This window comes from Penicillium digitatum, chromosome 5 (assembly GCF_016767815.1).
Source record: "Penicillium digitatum chromosome 5, complete sequence".
NCBI lineage: Eukaryota > Fungi > Ascomycota > Eurotiomycetes > Eurotiales > Aspergillaceae > Penicillium > Penicillium digitatum.
This window is the reverse complement of record NC_089388.1, coordinates 793,469-814,839: the sequence shown is the minus strand read 5'-3', so window position 1 is coordinate 814,839 and position 21,371 is coordinate 793,469. Positions and strand designations below refer to the sequence as shown.

At 48.6% G+C, this 21,371-nt stretch overlaps 7 protein-coding genes across 7 annotated transcripts; 3 read left to right on the top strand and 4 right to left on the bottom strand.

The window, feature by feature from the left end:
• Positions 1-924: 924 nt before the first annotated feature.
• On the bottom strand, positions 925-3,989 carry Pdw03_1501 (Winged helix-turn-helix transcription repressor DNA-binding; the record flags this gene model as incomplete). The annotated part of the gene is made up of 3 exons (XM_014679529.1): positions 925-1,210; positions 1,298-1,498; positions 1,558-3,989. The coding sequence occupies 3 exons, from the start codon at positions 3,987-3,989 to the stop codon at positions 925-927; spliced, it is 2,919 nt and encodes a 972-aa protein (XP_014535015.1).
• Positions 3,990-6,399: 2,410 nt separating this feature from the next.
• On the bottom strand, positions 6,400-9,004 carry Pdw03_1500 (Uncharacterized protein family UPF0171; the record flags this gene model as incomplete). Its single annotated transcript, XM_014679531.2, has 3 exons — positions 6,400-7,772; positions 7,826-8,839; positions 8,962-9,004. The coding sequence occupies 3 exons, from the start codon at positions 9,002-9,004 to the stop codon at positions 6,400-6,402; spliced, it is 2,430 nt and encodes an 809-aa protein (XP_014535017.2).
• A 198-nt stretch (positions 9,005-9,202) lies between these two features.
• Pdw03_1499 (Cytochrome c oxidase assembly protein Cox19, putative) lies at positions 9,203-9,831 on the bottom strand (the record flags this gene model as incomplete). Its single annotated transcript, XM_014679532.1, has 4 exons — positions 9,203-9,323; positions 9,430-9,544; positions 9,639-9,673; positions 9,782-9,831. The coding sequence occupies 4 exons, from the start codon at positions 9,829-9,831 to the stop codon at positions 9,203-9,205; spliced, it is 321 nt and encodes a 106-aa protein (XP_014535018.1).
• A 492-nt stretch (positions 9,832-10,323) lies between these two features.
• Positions 10,324-10,986, top strand: Pdw03_1498 (Glutathione-dependent formaldehyde-activating enzyme/centromere protein V; the record flags this gene model as incomplete). The annotated part of the gene is made up of 3 exons (XM_066099926.1): positions 10,324-10,331; positions 10,396-10,575; positions 10,683-10,986. The coding sequence occupies 3 exons, from the start codon at positions 10,324-10,326 to the stop codon at positions 10,984-10,986; spliced, it is 492 nt and encodes a 163-aa protein (XP_065957653.1).
• A 2,300-nt stretch (positions 10,987-13,286) lies between these two features.
• Pdw03_1497 (Aldehyde reductase (AKR1), putative) lies at positions 13,287-14,400 on the top strand (the record flags this gene model as incomplete). The annotated part of the gene is made up of 4 exons (XM_014679534.1): positions 13,287-13,426; positions 13,494-13,755; positions 13,813-14,140; positions 14,201-14,400. 4 exons carry the CDS (start codon positions 13,287-13,289, stop codon positions 14,398-14,400), a joined length of 930 nt encoding a protein of 309 aa, XP_014535020.1.
• Positions 14,401-14,660: 260 nt separating this feature from the next.
• Positions 14,661-15,566, top strand: Pdw03_1496 (Short-chain dehydrogenase/reductase SDR; the record flags this gene model as incomplete). The annotated part of the gene is made up of 2 exons (XM_066099925.1): positions 14,661-14,874; positions 14,944-15,566. The coding sequence occupies 2 exons, from the start codon at positions 14,661-14,663 to the stop codon at positions 15,564-15,566; spliced, it is 837 nt and encodes a 278-aa protein (XP_065957652.1).
• A 2,385-nt stretch (positions 15,567-17,951) lies between these two features.
• Pdw03_1495 (2,4-dienoyl-CoA reductase) lies at positions 17,952-19,293 on the bottom strand (the record flags this gene model as incomplete). Its single annotated transcript, XM_014679536.1, has 2 exons — positions 17,952-19,049; positions 19,123-19,293. 2 exons carry the CDS (start codon positions 19,291-19,293, stop codon positions 17,952-17,954), a joined length of 1,269 nt encoding a protein of 422 aa, XP_014535022.1.
• Between the last annotated feature and the right edge of the window lie 2,078 nt (positions 19,294-21,371).

Sequence of the window (21,371 nt, the reverse complement as noted above, 5' to 3'; positions counted from 1 at the left end):
TCGGCCGGCTTTATGGTACAGATTGTCATGATGTACTTTGTTTAAGGCAAATCTTACAGTCGTCATTCTCTTACAGAGCATGTTTAATGTCATAGCGTGCATAGTATGCATATCAATCATATTACTCCACAAAGGCCTGAGCAGCCTAGTTTTTGCAGATAACGCAGCAGACAAGACAAAAATTTTCTGTGCAGGAATCCCAGCAAGAAGGAAAAAAGCACGAAATGGATCGATCCACTTCAAAAAGTTCTGTCCAAATAAGAGCTGGGCAAACCGAATAGATGGTCTCCCAGGGAAGAAGATATCGGCAATGAAGATATGCTAGATTAATTTTCTCCGATTGGCACCATTGACAAAACTCGAAACACACAGATAACCTCAGACAGGACTTTTAGAGACATGCGCTTTTTTGTGGGTCATTGCCAAGCTGATACTTGTTAAGATTCAGAGCCGATGAGAGGCCTGGATCACAAATTGACTGTATCGATAAAGGGAAACCACAACCTCGGGGAGAACGGAAGAAAAGTAGTGGAGATATCTATGTCAACGGTAGAGAAAAAAACGAATTTGAGGCCCCGGCACACCGTAGTGGCAGGCATCGAAAGAAAGAGAGACTGCCAGTAAAATCATGCCCGGACGCCAGAACGTTTTGAGAATCTCCCGTAAGTGAAAAAGCAATGAAAATTAAAAAGAAAAAAAGAAAAATGGTGAGTAAACTCCGAAGCTTCGAGTTGACCGAGAAACCAGACCGCGTTATTGCAATGAAGGGGTCACTTGAAACTCTAAGGAGAAAAATTGGCGAATATGCATGCAAAAAAAAACCACTTTGGACAAAAAAAGAGCATTGCTGGTCATGAAAAATGAACAAGCAGTTTAAAAACGTGTCGCGAAAGAAGCAAAATTCAGAAAGAGATGTAAAAGGGCTCATGATAACTTTTCTCCCGCCAGCTCGCCGTATTGGGTATTGAAGTGTTTGCTGATTTTCCCCCGATTGTATGGTTTCATCTTTCCACTGGCAATTGTTTCATAAATCGTATTAGAGACGAGAGTGTGGTAGTCCAATGCTTGATGTTGCGAAAGATGGACCAGGTCGTACAGCACGAGGTCAGGAATGGGGCGACGGTGAACCAGACAGTTCCGGTAGAATTCCATGAGTTCTTTGAAACCGTTGTCAACGTGTCGAGTTAAAAGATCATCAAGGGCTAAACGCCTAAATTCATTGTACAAATGCGAATTGAAATTTTTAGTCAAGGTGAATGACCAAGATTCGTAGGGCTGGGTCATTCCAAAGCTATACCTTCTTGCAGTCGATCGGCCTCGGCCATCGAAGGTTTCTTTGCGAGACATGTTGATAGTTTTTGGGGCATAATTTGACGTTTCTGTGGACGAACGGCCCGTCCCCTTTGACTTGGGAGCCGATTGATGCGCTCCGGCAAAAGACTTGTTGGCCAACCAATCGGCGGGGCCGATTGGTTGACGAAGGTAATTTGCATCAAGGCTGTTATACAGTCAGTCAGACCCACAAAAGATAATTCTCATGCAAAAAGGTCAGCATACCTTGCCAGGGTCACCATCGGTTCCAAATCAGAGGGGAAAGGGGGTTCGGACTGCGAATCTAGTCCACGCGCTGAGGAAGAAGGGTCAACAAATGAATAGTCCACGGGGAAAGACGAAGACGACGAAAAGAAGGACGTTGTCGAGTCATCAGGGGAGGCTGGGGAGTTCCAGGGGTATCCTACATTGGCAATTTCGTTCACTGCAGTAGGTAGCAATGAGGGCATGAATTCCGGAGCGGTAGATGAAAGTGAAGTCTTGACATCATGAGCGACACCGTTGGGCACGAACTGACGAGCGGATCCGTTGATGACGTTCTCGGAGTGGCCGTGTGCCGCGATGTTTTCGTCGGTCTTTTTAGCAGGGGCAGCCCCGTCATGTTGAGCGGCAGGTTCACGCTGGTCCACAGGGAGGACCCATTGCTGCCACTTTTCTCTGGGGCGCAGGCGGTCAACGCCATCCTCACCAATTTGGCATTCAACATTGCGCAGTTGACGGGCCACGTGTCGAAGGAGTTCAAAGTCCTCAGTGAGGGACTTGACACGCTTGAAGCTGGCAAGTACGTTCAGAGGCACAAAGCCTTGAGAATCCATTTGCTTGCGAAGGAACATGTCCTTGCACATGTTGTCGACTGAGAAGTAGTACTCCAGTTGCATGGAGAGCATATTCATCAGCGAGAAAGGCTCCATGTATTGCTGCTGGTAGGGAACAGCGTTCATCGGGGCAGAGTTGACAGCCGGGTAGCCATACATCGTGTTGATATCACCTGGGAAAGGATAAACAACGCCGTACATGTTTGCGGGAGCGGGCAAAGAGGGCGATCGCAGGGGCATGCGATTTCCTTGCTGAGATCCATTGGGGAGGCCATGCTGTTGTGACCGCTGACGGTCGTTGAAGCCAAACGCCTTGGGTGAAGCGAATGAGTTGGCTGCATTGAACTGAGCGTTCTGGGCGCCGAAGTTGGAGTAAGCGCCACCACGGCCGCGGTTAGACCCACGACCTCCACGCTCAGAACGGAACTCTCCACGCTCGCGGTTGAGATCATTTAAACCAGTGGGGTCGGCCGACTTAGATCCGGCCTCAAAGCGACGATCGTTACTGCGGGCTGCAGCCTGCGAGTCAATAGCCAGGTTTCCACCCTTCTGGGTGCGATCACTTGCGCGGACATCCTGGTTTCTTCCAAAGGGCTTGCCCTCGCGTTGAGGGCGGGGGGCGTTCTCTCCGCCATTCACCTGCTTGGTGTGTTCCTCTCCGTTGCGAGCTCCACGGCCGCGCTCAGTTGCCTGGGAAGGCTTGCGTGCATCAGCTGCAGCACCAGCGTCGATGCTTGTGGAACGTCTTGACTGGGCGGGAAGAGAAGTAGCACGTCCAGATCCAGCCTCGTGGCGCCCCCGGTCTCCAGATGCCTGCTTTGCGCCTTGGGCGGCCTGTCCCGTGGCAGCTTTGTCAGTGGCGGCCTTGTCAAGGGCAGCGGCTCCATTGGCGTGAGCTCCGCGGCCACTATCCCGGCCACCACGAGTGGCCCGTCTACCTCCACGGCCACCGGCAGATGGGAGCGGGGTGTTGAAAACAGCAGTGGGGACGTAAGGAACGGGTGTCCACTTTTCCTTTCCATGGGGTCTGATGACGGGGCTCTTCTCGGTCTTTTCGAGAGATTTCTTCTTCTCTTCGCCAATCGCAACTTGGGGAGTTGGCCAGGCAGAAACGTCTTCTACTGGGGGAACTGATCCGGTATCGCGTCCTTTTCCGCTGTCGGTCTTCTTGCGATCCTTGGCACCTTCCTGTGCACCATCGGCACCCTTCTTCTTAGAGCCGGCCTTGGAGTCTTGTTGGGTCTCATCAACAGTCGAGGCATCTTTGGTGGAGGCAGCTTTGCTAGTGGAAGTGGACTTGGGGATAGCCTTGACCTTGGCGTCCTGAGCCTCTCTCCTCTGTTGCCAAATGTTGACTGAAGGAAGAGGAGCAGCCTTCAGCTCCTTGGGTGGGGATGCGGTTTTCTCGGAATCCTCGGACTTTTCAGTGGACTTCTCTGCGACACCTTCGGCCTTCTCGGTCTGTCCCTCACTGGGAGCCTGCTTCTCAGCGGTGGCATCTGCGTTACCGTTGGAGGTTTTTGAGTCGTCCTCCTTTGTTTTGCGCGACTTTGAGCCTGTGCGAACGCTCGGGCTTGATGTTCGAGAGTTGATAGCCTTTGTCTTAGCGGCATGCTTGCTGGTGACAGTGGTAAAATCATCATCCTTGTTCTCCTCTGTGACTACCTCGGATTTTTGGACGGGCTCGGACTCAGTGGAGACTGGTACGTCATCCTTTGTAGTCTCAACGATGGTCTGCTCCTCCGGTTTGGAGTCAGTCTTCTCGGATTCTGATGGTGTCTTGGACGGGGTCGGTGTCCCGGAGACGCCCTTGGCGGCTTGTGCGTACGAAAACGTAGACATGTCGGAAGAGTTTATCGTAGCTCTGATCAAGGGTAGAAAAGATATTTGAGATGCGGGTTATTTTACCGGACGACCTTGGGTAACGCTGGGTCTCAGTCTACGCCTACTGGGGGCGAGATGGTACCTGCGCAAAGTGGAAATCAAGAAAAGGGAAAGATTTCAGCTTCTTGTGACCTCACTAATCTGTAGCTTCCCGTCTTTTCAGAGAGGCTGTCAGTTGTGTGTCGAAAAGGTCGATTTCGTGCGTAAACAAGACGAAGGACCACGGGTGGTATTGGGTCGCAAAAGCGCAATCGAAGGAGTTGTGTCTGCTGGGAGGATCGTCTAGACCACAAATCGCATAGATAAATGGGCCGTCGATTTCTCGGTATGGATGGGGTGATCTCAACAGCCGTGACTTGTGAGCACACTGATTGTCAGAAAACAAAGAGGAAGGTGTGTAAGGGAAAAAAAATCCCGCCGAGGACGCAACGTAGGCACCGCCTTGTCAACGTCGCCAGGCTAAAAAAGGGTTGGAAAGACTCAGTCGCTGAGTAGGTACAAGTCGGATTCACAGGAACGCTGTGTGATTCCTGTCAAAATTCGATTCTTGACAAGAATGCGAAGCACAAGATCTATGGCCGATCCCTTGAAAAATGGACCGCGATTTCGTGTGATTTGAAGAGAAGCTCGGTTCTCTCTGAGACGGAGAGGTACCGAAGGGAAATAGGAAGTCGCGGAAGAAGGGAGAAAACAGCCCGGAGAAATGTAGGAGAGAAGAGAGAGAAGACACAAAATTATTTGGTTCAGGGCAGAACTGGTAGCGGGGTTTTTTCTTTACAGGTAATTAATCGGATGGGCACAATTTGTGTTTTTTGTACTGGGGGGGGGGTTTTTTGTGGAATTTCGCACAAGGGTTTTCTTATGGAAAAAAAAAATTATGCTTCTTTTTGGTCTGGTTTGATTTTTTTAATTTTAAATTTCGATCTTTTCTGTTTGTTTTTTTTTAAAAAAATCATCTTTTACTGTTAATTCAAGTCAGGATTGTCTTGTCTAGGGTTCCCTAGGTCAATCCATATATAATCGGGCATCTCGGAGGTGAGTCGGTACTAGCCGATTGAAGCATATATTCCCCCATACAACACAGTACATATGTACTTGTGACGCATTGTAGAAGGAACACACTATGATACCCTAGAATCCCCTGTCTTATACGATGTCCACTTCTGGGTCTTTGCTTTGCCGAGGTCAACAGTCTCGGCAGTCAAGTCCTTTTTATACATGGTCGATGAAACCATAGGGGCGACAAAGAACCAGATTAATGTCATGGAATTGAGCCGCATATTTCTCTAAAAGGCACTGGCCCAATAACAATCACAGCTCAGGCAACCCGTGATTAAAATAGCTGTCGAAGTGGCGATACTTCAGGGTTCTGAGATCTCAAGCAACCAATGTCCAGCCAATTGGACAACACTCGGACGATCTAGTTCTACCTAGGTAGACCTTCAATCAAAGCCCATAGACTTTATAAAGTGAGCTTCAATTGAAGTACTAGCAATAGATCTTTCATAGAATACAACAGACTACCGCTACTAAAATTCAGTTCATCAATTTGGAGAATCCATCCAGCTTGCAAGGTACACACTTAAAAAGATCGCGAGGGTCCACACCCTCCGGCCAATGGCGCACACCAGAAATATCTGACGTGGGAAGAGTCAAGGTTTTCTTTTGAATGACAACTACTTTCTGATATGAAAAAATTATAGCATGGGGATTATTACCGCCGGAGATCGTCAGCTTTTATATATACCCATCTACTCCGTACAACCATTGAAGATTCAGCCCATTGGACCGTTGTTCGGATATACGGGCGATGGAATCCTAGACGTAATACATACCAATACATTTGAAGGAAGTGAGGGATTACATTTCATATTACATAGTACCCTGCGAGAAAGGAAAATTACCTGGGCCATGCTGATCATTGTGCGAAAAGAATGTGATATCATTACGTGCTCTGGAACACGTGAACTGCCCAACTCGTTCTCCGTACACACCAACCTGTCACTCTTTGATCTTCGATCGATATATGGGGTTGAAATTGAAGATCTAGACTATAAGTGCTCAAGCACAAACTATCCCATTTCCCCTTCACTAATTTAATCCATCTTGAAACAGTGTGCTTTCGGCAGTGATTAGGGCTGAGGGCACGCGGAAACCATCGGAATCAGCAGAGTGGGTATGTAAATCCTAATACGCGGGCCGTATTTCTCTGAAATTGACGGGTTTCCGGTGTCCGTGATCTATGCCAGCGGGATTTGATTGAAGATATGGACAGAACCCGAGATCTAGTTAGATGTTGTGTGTAAATAAGGGATGCCATTGTCCTGCTAGAGAAAACTCCATGTTCCAAATTCCCGTACCAACACAACTACCAATGCCGAACACTAACCAACACTTTCTCACGCGCATCGAGATCCATCGCGCCCAGTGGGCCCGTCACCACACCCAGGCGCATGAGGACCTGCCAGACGAGCTTGCGCTTGAGACTCTCGCGCACGCATATCTTCTCCATAGCATCGAAGCCATTGAAGTACTTGAGGAAGATAGGCCAGTACTTCTTGTGTAGAGCCAGGCTATCGTTAGGCGTGATGTCCGGGCTGGCGTTTTCGTCTTCCTGGCTGGTTCTCGGGTCGTCGGGAAATCGGGAGAAAATTTCGTCAAGCCAGCGGGACTCGAGTGGAGATGCGCGGTGCGGGGAAAGGATGAAAGATGACAGTCGGAGAGCTGTTGATTGATCGAGGAGTTTGTGGGAAGAGCGCAGTTGCGCATGTGCGTCGAGTCGACTGGGCGTAGGTGTTTCATCCCCGCTACCGTGGCTGTCGAGGGAAGAGGACGAGGAAGAGTGCGCGTCGTCATTTCCATCGTCAGAGTCGCTGTCCTCGTCGACGAGGATCGAGTATGAGTTGCCCTTAGACAGGTATCGCTCGACTTCCTCCTTGCGCAGGGCCATCTCCACGGCCATTTTGACCTCGGGTGACACTTTGATGCGCGCGAAAGTGCGGAGCTGCGTGACCCAGCCGCCACGTAGTAGCCAGGCCAGGATAGTAAAGTATATCTCCTTATGGTCTTTGCTCGGAATGAAGTTGCTATAAGGGCGAGGGGTGCCGCTGAGAGTGGAAAGCATTTTTGGCAAACTAGGGTACGTTGGGAATGCTGCCTGATAAGCGATCGTGGCTATTTCCAGCTTGCTCAAGTCACAGTTTGGAGAGACGATGTATGTATCTCGTTGGTGGATGGGAGGGATAGCGCGAGCACGACGCCAGTATACAAGATGGCTCGACAACATCTGGATGTGGGAAAGTGGGATTCCTGATGATGCTGATATCTGCGCAAATGACTTGGTTGGCTTGGAGCATCGGATATAATGTGCAAGTGCGGGGGCAAGCGCTCCCCCAGACGCTTCAATATCCTTGATAATGGTGGCTTCGCTGTCTAACAGAAGCAGAGCAAAGTGCTTTGCCGGGACCTGATGTGGCGTGGTGCTTTCATCTGCACTCGGATCGTCGACAGGGGTCGCACTATCTGCTGTCGTGAGCCACAAGCCCGGGTATGCCTTGTCCATGGGCCCAGTAAGGTATGATGTAGAGGTCAAAGGTGGAATCTGGAGAGAGATAGAAACATCCGGGCTGAGCGATACGGATGCGATTTTGGACGCAGATATGCTGCTGTAGACTGTGTAGATAGCCCGAGCTAGAGAAGACTGGGATATCAATTCAGCGTAAAGATTATGGGTCGATGTTTCTGCCGAGGATCAATGTCAGCCTCAGCGGGATAGCTATTAGCAGGAAACGTACTAGTCTCTCGTGCTCTTCTCCTCACTTGTAGAATATGTTGAGACTCCTTCCACACATAGTCAGTGCGAGCCTGTTCCCATTTAAGAGCTTTGGCGAATTTCTTGATGATATTATCGTAGATTTCCTTCACACGCATGGAGTACTCCAGTAGAGGAGGATCCACAACAAAGACAACATTGAACATAGTCATGTGGTCTTTGTCCTCTGGGTCGAGCGGCTCGTCTGGTTTCCCAGGCCATCCGCTGGCCGACCCACGCTTACTGTCTGTCGGCGATGTCAATGACTCTGCGATAGAAGCAACACTAGCTCCTAAATCAGGCGAAGTAACAAATTGCTCGTCCTTCTTGCCCTCCTCGGCACTATCATTGTGACCTAACTCCCCACCGTCCCAGTCAGCACGAGGTTTCTTCTGCTTCTTGCGTCGTTGCTTGCGCCACGAGCCATCGTCGCGCACAAAGACCGGCCAACCCACAAGCGCCAAATCATTGATCCCAACCTCAAACCGCCGCTTATGCCATGACCGAGATGGGCTAAGCAGCTTCTCCCACACACTCCCAGGCACGCCCAAAAGCGACTCCCAAGGCGGCCTAGAGCTCCCAGGACAATCATCGGGCCGATCAGACGCCGTCCCCGCATCATCGTCAGGATCCGGATCGATGCCCGCAGCCCGTTTCCGAGTCGACGAGCCGCGCCCGGAGCTTAGCGATCCAGGGCGCTGGGACTCACCAGCAACAGGCGATGAAGCGGCGGGGAGATGGTCATCGAGGCCGAAGTTGCTAAAGCGGCGGCCCGCCAGCACGGAACTCCCACCAGCATGGCTCTGAGTTTCCCGTTCTTCCTCGTCTTCGTCGGTGCTCGAGTTGCTCTCAGAGCTCGAACTTGAATCGGTATTCTTGGAACGTGTGCGGGTGCGCGAGACGCGCCGGCCGCCCTTGATGGTGGTTTTGATGCGACTCTCGCTTAGCGGGTTAGGGGGGTAGTGGAAGACGAGACGTGGGCCGGTGCGAGAGCGCACTATGAGGATAATCGCCACGAGGCACGGGTCTGGTGGCCGGGCGATCGATGACATTTGGCGGCTTGGGACTCCGTGGAGGAGTTGGAGACTTTTAAGTGTGGCCGAGCGGAAACGAACTCACATGCGGGGAACTGCACAAGTTGAGAGATAACAAATATCACCATGGTTAAGATGGGTTTCTATTTGCGAATTTCGATGCAAATTCACTTACACTAATCCTGTTTACTTATTTTTTGTGTCGAATAGGTGCCAAATACATTTTCTTATGTGGAACGCCTTGAATAATGCCAGCACTGCCCGATCACGGACTAGCGCCACTCTTCCGTATCATACAATATCATTCAATGTCTCGCTGTCGCATATCAGCTCTTCTGTTCTGGATTGGTTTTGCCTGTAACTGGTGTAGCTGAAGTCTGTCCTTTCCCTTCGCTATCTTTGAACACCAACCCGAGGTTCTCGAAGTTATCCGGGGCCATGAGGTTCCTAATGACAAGTTGTTTCGATCAGAATTTAGCTTCGACTTTCATCGCAAATAAAGCCCATCCTCCAATGGCAATGACTGGTGTCTCTGTGTGTTGGGCTGACTTACTTGTCCATTCGGCAGGCAAGGTATTCCTTGGCCAACTTGCGACACGCTTCGTCGTTGGTACCTTTGTTCATCTTAATGCACTTCAAATATCCCGAGATAACGTGTTTGCATTCTCCTGCAGTAACCCAAATTGTGATTAGCTCAATTGTTTTTGCTGGTCTTGCCGTCTTTCTTCGGGACCTGGGCTGTGCGGCTGCGGGCTAGTATACCTTCGTGATCAAGAGGAAAACTACCACGTTCGGGTCTGTCGATAATTTCAATGCGTCAGCATTATTCATAACAAGCGGTCTAATCTCGTTGATTTCAGTGTGTCGCAGGTGCAAATATGCACACTTGGAATAATCCAACTCACGGTGATGGCTTGTAGTTTACCGATGCACCGCCGGGGGCTCCGAAACTCATTTTCAGAAGTTTTAAGCGTAGACTCGCTCTAGATATGAACACAACAAGCTTCTGCTTTGGTGCTGACGAGAAAGTCGCTCAGCAAGGTGAGTATCAGTCGGCGAAAGCGAATCCAAACCTCCGATAGACAAACAGGACAAACCCGACAAACAGCTGCTCAGCCAATCACAGCTGCGGGGCACGGTCGATGATGCATGAAAAATAATCCGGCGTTTATAGAATAGGACTCGGGGCATTTGGATGTAGGCTTACTGATAGAAAATAAATTGGGTGGGGTAAGACAGGTCGTTGGAATGTATGAAATTTTTGCGGTTTGCTCGTTTTGAAGGGTTTGTTCTCGGATTTGCCCCTCTTTGTGGTGGAAGTAAATATATCAAGGATCATCTCGATAAATCACAAATTCCAACCAAACAAATCTACAACGCTTGGATTGTACCCTTACAGGTCACCGACTAAACAAATCACCGACTAAACAAACAGGCACACCAAATCATGCCTATGCACGTGAAACTCCATTAACACAGCCTTGCATCCCCGGCACAAGCATACTAACCGAGTTTATAGGGATCTCAAAGGAAGCTGCCAATGCGGCGGCGTCGAATTTGCTCTCCAGTCCCAAACACCAGTTCCATATCAGCTATGCGCTTGCAGCATCTGCCGTAAAGTAGGCGGACATCTCGGTGCTGTGAACCTCGGCGGCATCGCTGATAGCTTGAAGATCATCAAGGGCAAAGATCTGATCAAGTACGACCCATCCGCCTTCGAGCACATGATCCACCGAGAAACCGTCATTTATACACTTGAATAACATGCAAATGATATTCCTTTGCACATACTAACTCAATGACCAGGAAATACTCTGCCATCAAAGACCGCGGCACACCGGATGAAAAGCTTTGCTCCTCCGAGCGGAACTTTTGCTCGAATTGTAGTACCATGCTGTGGCTTTGGGACCACCACTGGCCTAAATTAGTTCATCCATTTGCCTCCGCAATCGATACGGAGTTACCAGTGCCCGATGAGATGGTGTGTATCATGGATGGATCGAAGCCTGCGTGGGCGCGGTGGCCGGAGGGAAATAAGAGTGTGCACGAGGAGTATGGCCAAGACAGTCTGGAAGGATGGCACAAGAAGCATGGGCTGTTTGTTGAGTAGGGAAATGTCACTGGGCATAAGAGGCGAGGCGTCAAGAGGCGTTGGAATGGAATACAGGCAAGGAGTTACGGAACAGCTGAGAGAAAAACAGTCAAGCCTGAAGTTACGAATGGTTAAATGTGCAAGAAAAAATGTATTAAGCTATTAAAAAATTGACCCTTAGCTCCTGTGATGCACATTAGCAATTGATCAAATCACAAGATGAGTGAAATGGTGGCAGTCAAGGAAAAGATCAGTTCTCCAAGGTGAAAATATTTTATCGACATGATAGTTCAGAGATAGAACAGTATGTTGGGGTTCATCATGCAATGAGATTGGAAATTTGAGAAGAGCACACTTACGGTCAACGAGCCAAAGGGTCCTGCCTCTGGGTATTCCTATTTGTTTTCTTTTGTCGAGTCAGCGATAGCAATTCAAGCAAAAAGCACGAGTCAAAAGCAAAATCAAGACATGGCAACTAAGTCAGGCTGCAAGTCAGTCAGCATGAAACACGACTAATTTGATCGATAGGGGACACATACCTCATTAAATCAGAATTTTGTATTGATGTTCATTCCCGGACACGAGGTCCAAGTCCAACAGTGTGAATAACACAATCATCATGATAGGTATGACCATGTTGAGAAAGGGCAGAGAGAGATGAGTTTCGAATTACCTAGAGTTTTTGTTAGAAATGCTGGTCTCAACTTGTCAATGCGACATGATTTGATGTAGACAAGGGAATTGGTTCAGGTGACGAATTCTCAACAAGTAATCCACTTCCCATACAACCACAGAGTTTGTACGCTCTGGTTTTGTTGGATGAAGGGAAATGGGTACGTTATGTCCGCCCGTTCGTTCAAGATTTCTTCATGCTAGGCAACAGCCGCAATGGATGGAAGGGAGTGAATCCAAATGTTATTTACCTGAGCGAGAAATTGTCAGTCAAAAATCGCTTAATGTAGGGCTTGCAAAAGTAACAATGTTGTTGTGATGGGTCAGACAAGGCTGAAACTTAAAAGTATGACAGATTCAACATGGATCTTCTGATTGAGGAATGCCTTTGCATGTCTAAAATATAATCATCCCCGGGGGTTTGGGGTTAAGAAAAAAAAAATTCCCTACCTTTTAGAGGGAAAAAAAAGAATTAAGAGCATTGGTCGCAGTACTGGGGGTGAGCCTCAGGCGGCGAGCTCAGCTGGGGTGTGTGCCATAATTGGACACAGTCCAAGCCGAACAAAGAACAAAAGAATTGAAAGAAGAGCTGGAGAATTCCGAGCGATGCAGAAGGAAAGAAAAAAATTTGCGGGTGGAGCTCACTTTATAAACCAGAAGCGGTAAGCTACGGTAGACGCGTACAACATTTGGCGTTGTTTGTCTTGGCATCAAACATCGGCGAAACAACTGGGCCGGGAATTGGATTGGGTGTGGTGAAGGGAACCATACTTGCATATGGAATAGCCAGTCCTCACTAACAAAGAAGGTACAGTTAGAGATACATCAGTGTAGCAATAAGTACCGCTGCGATGGTGGGGATGGCATGGTCTCCTTGGTAATGTTTCTACTGAGAGCCTTCCATGCCTCGTCATGCAAGTACGGTGGGTCTCATAGCCAATTCGGCCTTTATTGACTGGTATCGCGAATGCCTGTAGGATCTGAAGAGCTCGGGTCCCAAGTATTGAGTAACCGTAAAACATTGCTGGGATAGGACACCTTGTTTATGATTTGAACATACAAAGGACAGGGCCATTGCTGGATGCGGAAACTCCCAGCATGCAAGTTGTAGGCACACAAAAGAGGGGATTCGACGAACGTGTTCCTAGAGTGCTTGAGCGTGGCGTGTATTACCCAATAAGGAAGTTTCAAAAGCAATTTCAATGGCAAGATCCGGTGGCGTGGTCGTCAAGAACACGAGATAACTGTCAGCATGATTTGTGATGAAAATACCAATTTTCGGCGAAGACTGTTGATTTCGAGCTTCTCCCTGGAGCTGGCAGGAGAAAGGGCATCGCGTGAAAAATCGACCAGCACCCACGGCCATAATTTTCTCACAGTCAAGTCACGGGCAGCTCATTGATATTATAGACAGAAAAAAGCTAGCGTGGGTTATTTAAACTTGATGACCGAAGACACAAACTCCTATTGACAAATGTTCATGGTAGGCCTTGTATATTATGAGACACCAAATATGTCATTTGCTCGTCATCGCATTCGTCACCTTGATGCGTCTTTCGTAGTCGTGCTTTGGACTGTTCACTGACTTCAAGCTGGAGATGCTAACAGCACGCTGTCAAAATATTGGTGACATCAATCCATCAAAGATGTGCACGAAATTTAAGTTGAACACCGGAGCAGAGATCCCAGCCATTGGATTTGGCACCTGGCAGGATGCGAGTGAGCAGGAAGATGCCGTGGCAGAAGCAATCAAGGCAGGGTATCGTCACATCGACACCGCACGCGCGTAAGTAGCTTTACTTCCTCACCGACAAGAGCGACAAGCTTAATGTACAGCACTGAAAGAACACTAGGTACGGAACTGAGAAGGCTGTTGGGAAAGGCGTGAAGAAAAGCGGCATTCCCCGCGAAGATATCTTCATCACAACCAAGCTATGGAACAACAAGCACCACCCGGACGACGTAGCATCGGCTCTGCAGCAATCACTAGACGATCTGGGAATGGACTACGTTGATCTGTTCCTGATGCACTGGCCCGTCGCCTGGAAACGAGGCGAGGAACAATTTCCGATGAAGGATGGGAAGCCGGTCATGGAGAATATCGACATTGTCGACGTATGTTGCAGTCTCATCTCTTGATCCGTAAGCTCAAGCACGCTGACACCAACGCAGACGTACAAAGCAATGGAACAGCTTCTGAGAACTGGCAAGGTGAGGGCGATTGGCGTCTCGAACTGCGACAAGTCTGAGGTGGAGCGCTTGATCAAGAACACTTCCACTGTTCCCGCTGTGCACCAGATGGAGTGTCATCCGTGGTTGCAGCAGCGTGATTTCACAAAGTGGCATCGGGGGAATGGTATACATGTCACGCACTACTCGCCGTTTGGTAACCAGAACGCTCTATATGGTGAAAAGGCCGGGCCCGCGAAGCTGATCGACGAGCCCGTGTTGACGAAGATAGGCGAGTTATACAACAAAAATGCCGCCCAGGTTGCTCTTGGTAAGTGTAATCAGCCTGAATTTAGTTTGTATGATGCTGACTGCAGTGTGATTTGGACAGCTTGGGGTGTATCGCAGGGCCACTCAGTGCTACCGAAGTCTAAAACACCTCTGAGAATCAGGGCCAATCTGGAAGGAGACTTCAAGTTGAGCCCAGAGGACATGACGAATATTGAGAAAATCAACAAGAAGATTCGTTTCAACGATAGCAGTGGGGAGTTTGGCAGGGACTTCTTCAGTGGCCTGGAGGGGAAGTCTTGAGGTCAAATGATTTTGTTTAGGGGAATTCGGAGATATGAATTCAATTTCAGAAATTTAAATCAACATCACTGCCCATTGACACGTTGACTTTTCCGATTTGCATTGAAGTACCTGGGAGATCGGATCGGAGCTTAAGCCGATGGACGTGACATGCTTTGTGACGTCACATGCAGGGCGAACATCTGCAACTCTCTGCCGCAATTACTTTTGCCATCCACCACTAGTTGGAAAACAACATATACTGGCCCATTAAATGAGCAATGCTGTCAGCAGCTCATGGGTTTGCATTAGTAACCCCTGCCTCGCGAGGACTGGGGTTCGCCTTCGTACAGCAGCTCCTGACCCGGACCGAGCTCCCTGTGATTGCAACAGCCCGCAAGAACTGCGATGAGCTCCAAGAACAATTGCTGTTAAGTAAGGGCATGCCCAAAGACGCAGAGCAAAGACTCTGTATTTTCCAAGTTGATGTAACAGGTAAAAAAAGGCAATTCAATTCCAGGAAATACATCCCTCTCGGCACTACTAGGCTAACCGACTCCCTAGATGAGTCCACGATATCGGCAATGGCAGACGCAATCCGCCGGAAATATCCGAGCACACCACTTAGGCTGGGACTGACGATCCCCGGCATTTTGCATGCGGAAAGATCACCCAGTAAAATCGACGCTGCCAGTGCGCTGGAGAGCTTCAAAGTCAACTCCCTCGGCCCGTTGTTACTCATGAAGCACCTCTCTCCATTCCTCCCATTAAAATCCTCACCAGAATTCTCGACAACAGAGTCCAGCTCTGCAATAGACTTCCAAGGACCGCTGTGGTTGCCCTCGCATGCCATATATGCAATGATGGCCGCTCGAGTCGGCTCAACATCCGACAATGCCTCGGGCGGGTGGTATTCCTATCGTGCAAGTAAGGCAGCTGTATTTCAATTAGCGAAGACTTTTGATTTGCATTTGCGCGCGAAGAGTGCCCAGAGAGCAATTTCTGTGGCGCTGCACCCTGGGACTGTACACACAGATTTTACAAAAGATTACTGGGGAACGAGGGAAATGCTGGAGCCGGTTGACGCAGCCGATAAGCTGTTGGAGGTACTTGTGGGGTTGTCACCAGACACCAAAGGAGGGAGAGGGAGGTGTTGGGATTGGATGGGGAAGGAGGTTTTCCCGTGAGCTGTTCAAGTCCACAGGTGGTGGTTCATGCGACCAAGATGGTACTTTGTACTAGAGCAAGTGTTTCTTATTTGAAGGTGGAATAATGCTGATTTTGTCTTGAATTGGCCTGTGACAGTGGAGGCTCTGTCCAACTCAGAACTTGCAAATCCTCGTCACAAGTTGTGTTCGCTTTCTTCCCTGTAAAGCTCCCGGAGTTGCAGTGATGTGGTCCTTTCTGGGCGCACCAAAAACCACACAGATTACTCTGAGCGGACACTGCAAGCTACAAACTCTATATTGGAAGTTGCGGGCCTAAGAAAATAGGAGAAAAAGAAGGATGACATTGAAACCCAATGAACTGAAAGCAATATCCTTGGTTGATTACTAGACTTTACATCTCTTCATAATGCAGTCCAAGACCTGGCGAGCCAAGACACATCGAGGATTGTGATCCAGCTTTTGTGTGGACCTTGTGGTCGGATGTCGACAGATATCAGGGAAAAGAAAAAAGCATCAACACAACGTCATGTTTGACAGGACAGCAGGGAGAAAGGGGTAAGGACATGCCGTTTGAGTGGGGGGATGATTAGGTAACACATGCACGTGAGCCTTGGAGCGCGTCCACGGAAAAACATAAATTTCCTCCCAATCCCCTCCCCTTTTCCTTCTTCAGAGTTCTCTCAACTGTGTCTGCTTGGCCTTGTCCATCAAGTAGCGGGTCCTTAAGTTTCCCCGTCGGCTCTTTGCATTTGCACAGTGAAAAAGTTTTCTCACCCATACCATCTCATTGAACGGCCGTGCTGTTCGTTGGCATGAGATGCTCATCAATAGGTGCTTTGATCACTTGTCCTGTCCTCCGACTGAGCCTCGCTGGAATATCTGCCGGTGCAAGTCTCTTGGTGATTTCGCTGGTCTTGTGATAAGTGAAATAGATTGTCTCGTTGTCGTCACTGTTAACAATCAATCAGCGAAGGAAGGCGGGCTCATTGAATCCGTCTCTTTGCTGGAAAATATTGATCTCGGGAACAGTCTCAAGTCTCATTAAAGATGCGCGCCGAGAGAACCTCACAAAAAGCTTCTGGTTGCTCGAGATCCTCGAGGCGTCGCGTCAATGATAGGATCCTAGACTTCTCTTGTGGGGTTGGTGCCTATGCGAGTTTTACGTCTGACTTAAAATGCCTCAAAGTATTCCCTTATTGGCTCTTATTGCGACGTCCTGGCAGCACGCCTTGGGAAAGCCAGTGTGGACGATAACTTCAGATGCAGCGTGCTTGGGAAGGAAGTTGGATGCAGTTTCTAAGATCTCTTCACGGGACTTCAAAGTGCCCAGATTCGTCTAGGGCATAAAGTTGCTATCTCTGATGACCCGAGCATCGTTTTGAGAACATGGAATAGGCCAAGGGTGAAACCAGCGTCTCATTTCAAGCTAAAATTTCATCAAAGTTGATGCTAACGGATTTCTGATTGTGAGGCCATCGCGACGAATTTCTCAGTCTTTGATTGGCAAATCCTGCTGTCCTCCTCGAGAGGACATCGGGATTTCCAGTCAGTACTGTATGGTTGAATGTATGGGGAGAATCAGTTCCTGTCCTGGTTCAAACCTGCTGACATTTACAGAGGATGTTTCTTGTAGGGGTCGCAACTTTCGGGTGAGTGAGGTAGTGACGTCTCCTGGGGATGGGGAGAGGGGGTTCAATCCCTGGGCTCTCCCAGGCAGATTTCTTTGGATTGAGGTCATGGCTGCTTTCTGGATGGTGAATCACTTTTAATCTCACCTCGGTGACGACCTTGGTGATTGTTCGAACCTGTAGTTTTATGGCCTCTTCAGCGTCCGTTGAGAACCATCTAGCTGGTTTTCGATGTACGCTGAAGGGGTCATAGAACTGGAGCTCCGAAGGCCATCAGGTCCCAGCGAGACAGAAGATGATTGGTTCGGTGTTCCAATTATTTTAAAAAGAACTGATCATGTCTCTCGTTCTTAGACTGGTTACAATACATTCAAAAATTTCTCCACTGAGATCATTCTGCTCAAGGTAGTAGTAGCCTTTGCTGTTGAGCTTGACTGCGACAATACACGATCCAAGTACTGCCTGCACATGTCATTTCATATTTCTGGATGTTCAAGCCACCTAAAAGTGGCCTTTGACGTTGCAATTTCGCGTTACGCATGGAGAAGACGAACAGACAGCGAACCAAAAAGACAAGGAAAATCGCGAGGGAGATGCTACCAACGCGAATCATTTCCAAAATTCACTGTCCATTGATCATGATCGTATTTGTAGTCAATCACAGGTCTTACGCAGAAACGGCACGTCAATTCTCACTGGTCTCGTCCAAAAAAGACGGTCTATATAATGCAATGCAAGCCAACCATGAGCCGGTCAACAATCGGTGTATCTAAATCTAATCAAAAATGCAAGCTTTCATTGAGTTGGGCTGAATGTACTCGGACGCATTGCGGAAGCTAGTGAAACCCCAGCGGATTTGTCCAGCCATGGCAATCTCAACATCCAGGTCCTTGGCAAACTTCCAGGCAAGACCGGGATCGCGCTGGAAGGCACGACCAACAAGAATGACATCAATGTCATCCTCGTTCAGAATCTTCTCTCCCAAGTTTCCGTCGTTGATCATACCAACGGCAGCAACAAGAAGTTTATCTCCAACGGCCTTCTTGACAGCAGCAGCATGAGGAACCTGGAAAGCAGGACCGGAGGCAACCTTCTGAGCAACGTGCACACCACCGGTACTGATATCGATAAGATCGATAGCACCCTGCGCAGCCAGCGCACGAGCGAACTCAACCGTGTCTTCAAGCTTCCAGCCCTTCTCATCCGGCAAGCTGGTCTCAAGCCAGTCGGTAGCCGACACACGCAGGAAGACGGGCACATTGTCACCGACAGTGTCACGAGTCAACTGAGCAATTTCCAAGGACAAACGAATGCGGTTCTCGAAGCTGCCACCGTAGTTATCGGTGCGCTGGTTGGAGGAGGGGCTAAGGAAGGAAGAAAGCAGGTAACCGTGAGCGTTGTGGATCTCAATGAAATCACAGCCAGCAGCAATGGCACGCTTAACAGCAGCAACCCAGGCAGTCTTGACCTCAGCAATATCGTCCTGGGTCATGGCAATAGGGATAGGATTGCCCTCAGCGAAGGGAATGGCGCTGGGAGCCTTGATGTTATCGGTCCAACCGCCAACAGAGTTATTCGCAACAACGCCTCCAAGCCAGGGCGCCACGGTGGAGGCCTTACGGCCGGCATGTCCGAGCTGGATACCGATTTTCTGGCCCTGGCTGTGCGCAAACTCAACGACCTGCTTAAGTGGCGCGATCTGCGAGTCCCTCCAGAGGCCCACGCAGCCGGGGGTAATGCGGCCCTCGGGGACAACACTGGTTGCTTCGATGATAATATGTCCGGGTCCGCGCTGGGCAATAGCGCCGTAATGCGCCATGTGCCAAGGAGTCATGTGGCCATCGTCGGCACTGTATTGGCACATGGGCGCCATCTGGAGAGTTATCATTAGTTGTGTGATCATACAAGGAATTGGGATTGGCACCGGGAGGGGGGAGATTGCTTACACCCAGGCGATTTTGGAACGTCAATCCTCTAATGGTAAGAGGCTTGAAGAGCTTGGGAATGGGCTTTCCGCTCGTTTGGGGATTGCGAGCTGTGCCTGCCGGGGGGCTCTGGGCAGGGGTGTAGTATGAGATGCCCTCGGCAGGCTTGGCGGAGACGTCAGGCCAGGTCATTTTGATGGGGTTCAAGTATGAATATAATTATGTGCGTGAATGTTATTACCATCTCGCAGGAGTGGCTCGATTTATGTAGTAATCTACAGTGGGGAAGTTGAGGGTTGATTTATCATCGAAATTTCCGAATACTCATTACTACCTGATTCTGGAGGCGACTAAATCATAAGATGTCGTTCTGCCTGAAAAACATTCCCACTTATGACCACGTAGGGTTCATTACTCAGGGCATAGAGCGAAACTGCCCTGTTAAAAATGTCAAAAGTCGCCGATTGATCTCCACCCGGTTGAATTAGAACCCGATCTCTGGATCCACTCTCGGCATTGGAGAAATGATTATGTAATGTCCCCGACAGCCTTGGAGTACAAATCATGAAATGGTTGTCTTTCTCCTGATTGGCTGAGACTTCTGCCTGACTATATAAGCCGTCTTGGCAAGTCCCCAGAGCTGGAGCCCGAACAAGAGTGACAATGCCCAAGGCTTACACGATGTTCATTGGATGAGGATACTTAAAAGAACATTGACTGGGCGGGGGGCTCTTTATGACCCTCCACCGTATCGCCTTAACATGACCACCTTCGACAACGGAAATTTCAAGGTTTTGGAAATTGAACTCTATGAAACCTTATTTCCAATGCCCGAGATCGTGGACAACGCGCATATCGAGTGTCCCGTACAGTCCTACGCCACATGGATGTTTCCCTTCATATATAACAAAGGGTACGATGAGTTTACCTTGACAATGGTTTTTTTTTGTAATACCACCATAGAAATTTGAATACCCTTGAAGGGGGGGACCTAACAATAGGTAAAAGTGTTCTTGGAGTTAAACCTAACCGCCATTGAGTTATCGAGCGGGATTATTCTTTTATAATCAGAAGCGTATTCTCGCAGGACCACTCATGCTGGTTGAGCAGATTAAACGCACGGCGACCCATCCAGACGGAGATCAGCGTCAGAAACATTCCCATGAATCTCGCCGACCGAAAGAACCGGGGTAGTTCCACGCTTTTGAAGAAGAAGATCTACCATTTCTTATACTAAAGAGGGCAGGGGGCTGATCCACGACAATTCATAGAGGGGATCCATTTCTAAAGAGATTCCTCTTCAGTATCGGTCAATTTATCATAGTTAGCGCGAGAAATCGCGCGGTGTTGTATACTATTCAGGCGGGTAGAAATGGTGGATCATAGGACGTTAAAACGGCGCGCCACTTCACAAATTGAAGAGATTTCTTGATTCTTGAAAGCCTGGATAGCTAGTACGATCCTACCCTCCTGCTCTATTGAATTTCGAGAGGATTGAGTACGAATTGGTGGTATGGTGGGTGGTTGAACTAACTAAGATCTAATTCATGGACGCGTTTTGGTTGGGGTGGCCAGCTCGCTTACCGAATACGTTAACTAACCCTATATAAATAGCGAGTGATTAGCACTACCCAATAGAAACCATGCGATCCTTATAGAATCTCATATTGTAACCTAGTATTCTGACAATATATCGTTCTAATAAATTTGAAAATGTTAGAAACATAGTCCGTGTTTTAATTCCTCCCAATCCACTGGTAGACATGAAGCTGTAGTCTAATGAAATTTGGATCTAGAAGTTCTACTTGAAGAATCGGTGCTTTTTTGGGATTTGGATTTTACTGGATGATTGCAAGAAAATTGATGTCTTCGAGAAATTTCTGTGCGCTGATATTCCTATATGGTGCCGTCATAGTACCGTCTTTATGTAGGTGGATGAACACCAGGCTATAGTCTCTCCACATAAGTGATCGTTAGAGCCATCACCTCTTAGAGACATGAACAAGATGTGAGTTAAATAAGGGTACAGGCGGAAATGCAACCGCCCTATGAGAGATGATTTTATAGAATCGAGATCAAAGTCAAGGACCAATATAGTAGATACATAGATTCAGAAGTGAAGCGGTGTTGAAGCGGTAGAAGCTTACATACGAAAAGCTAGGTATACCAATTATATCACACTTCGTTACCCGTTCATATAAGAGGAAAGTGAGAAAGTAAGGTGGTGAAAGGTGAGAACTAAAGTAGAGCACGCGCACCTCTTTCTCATC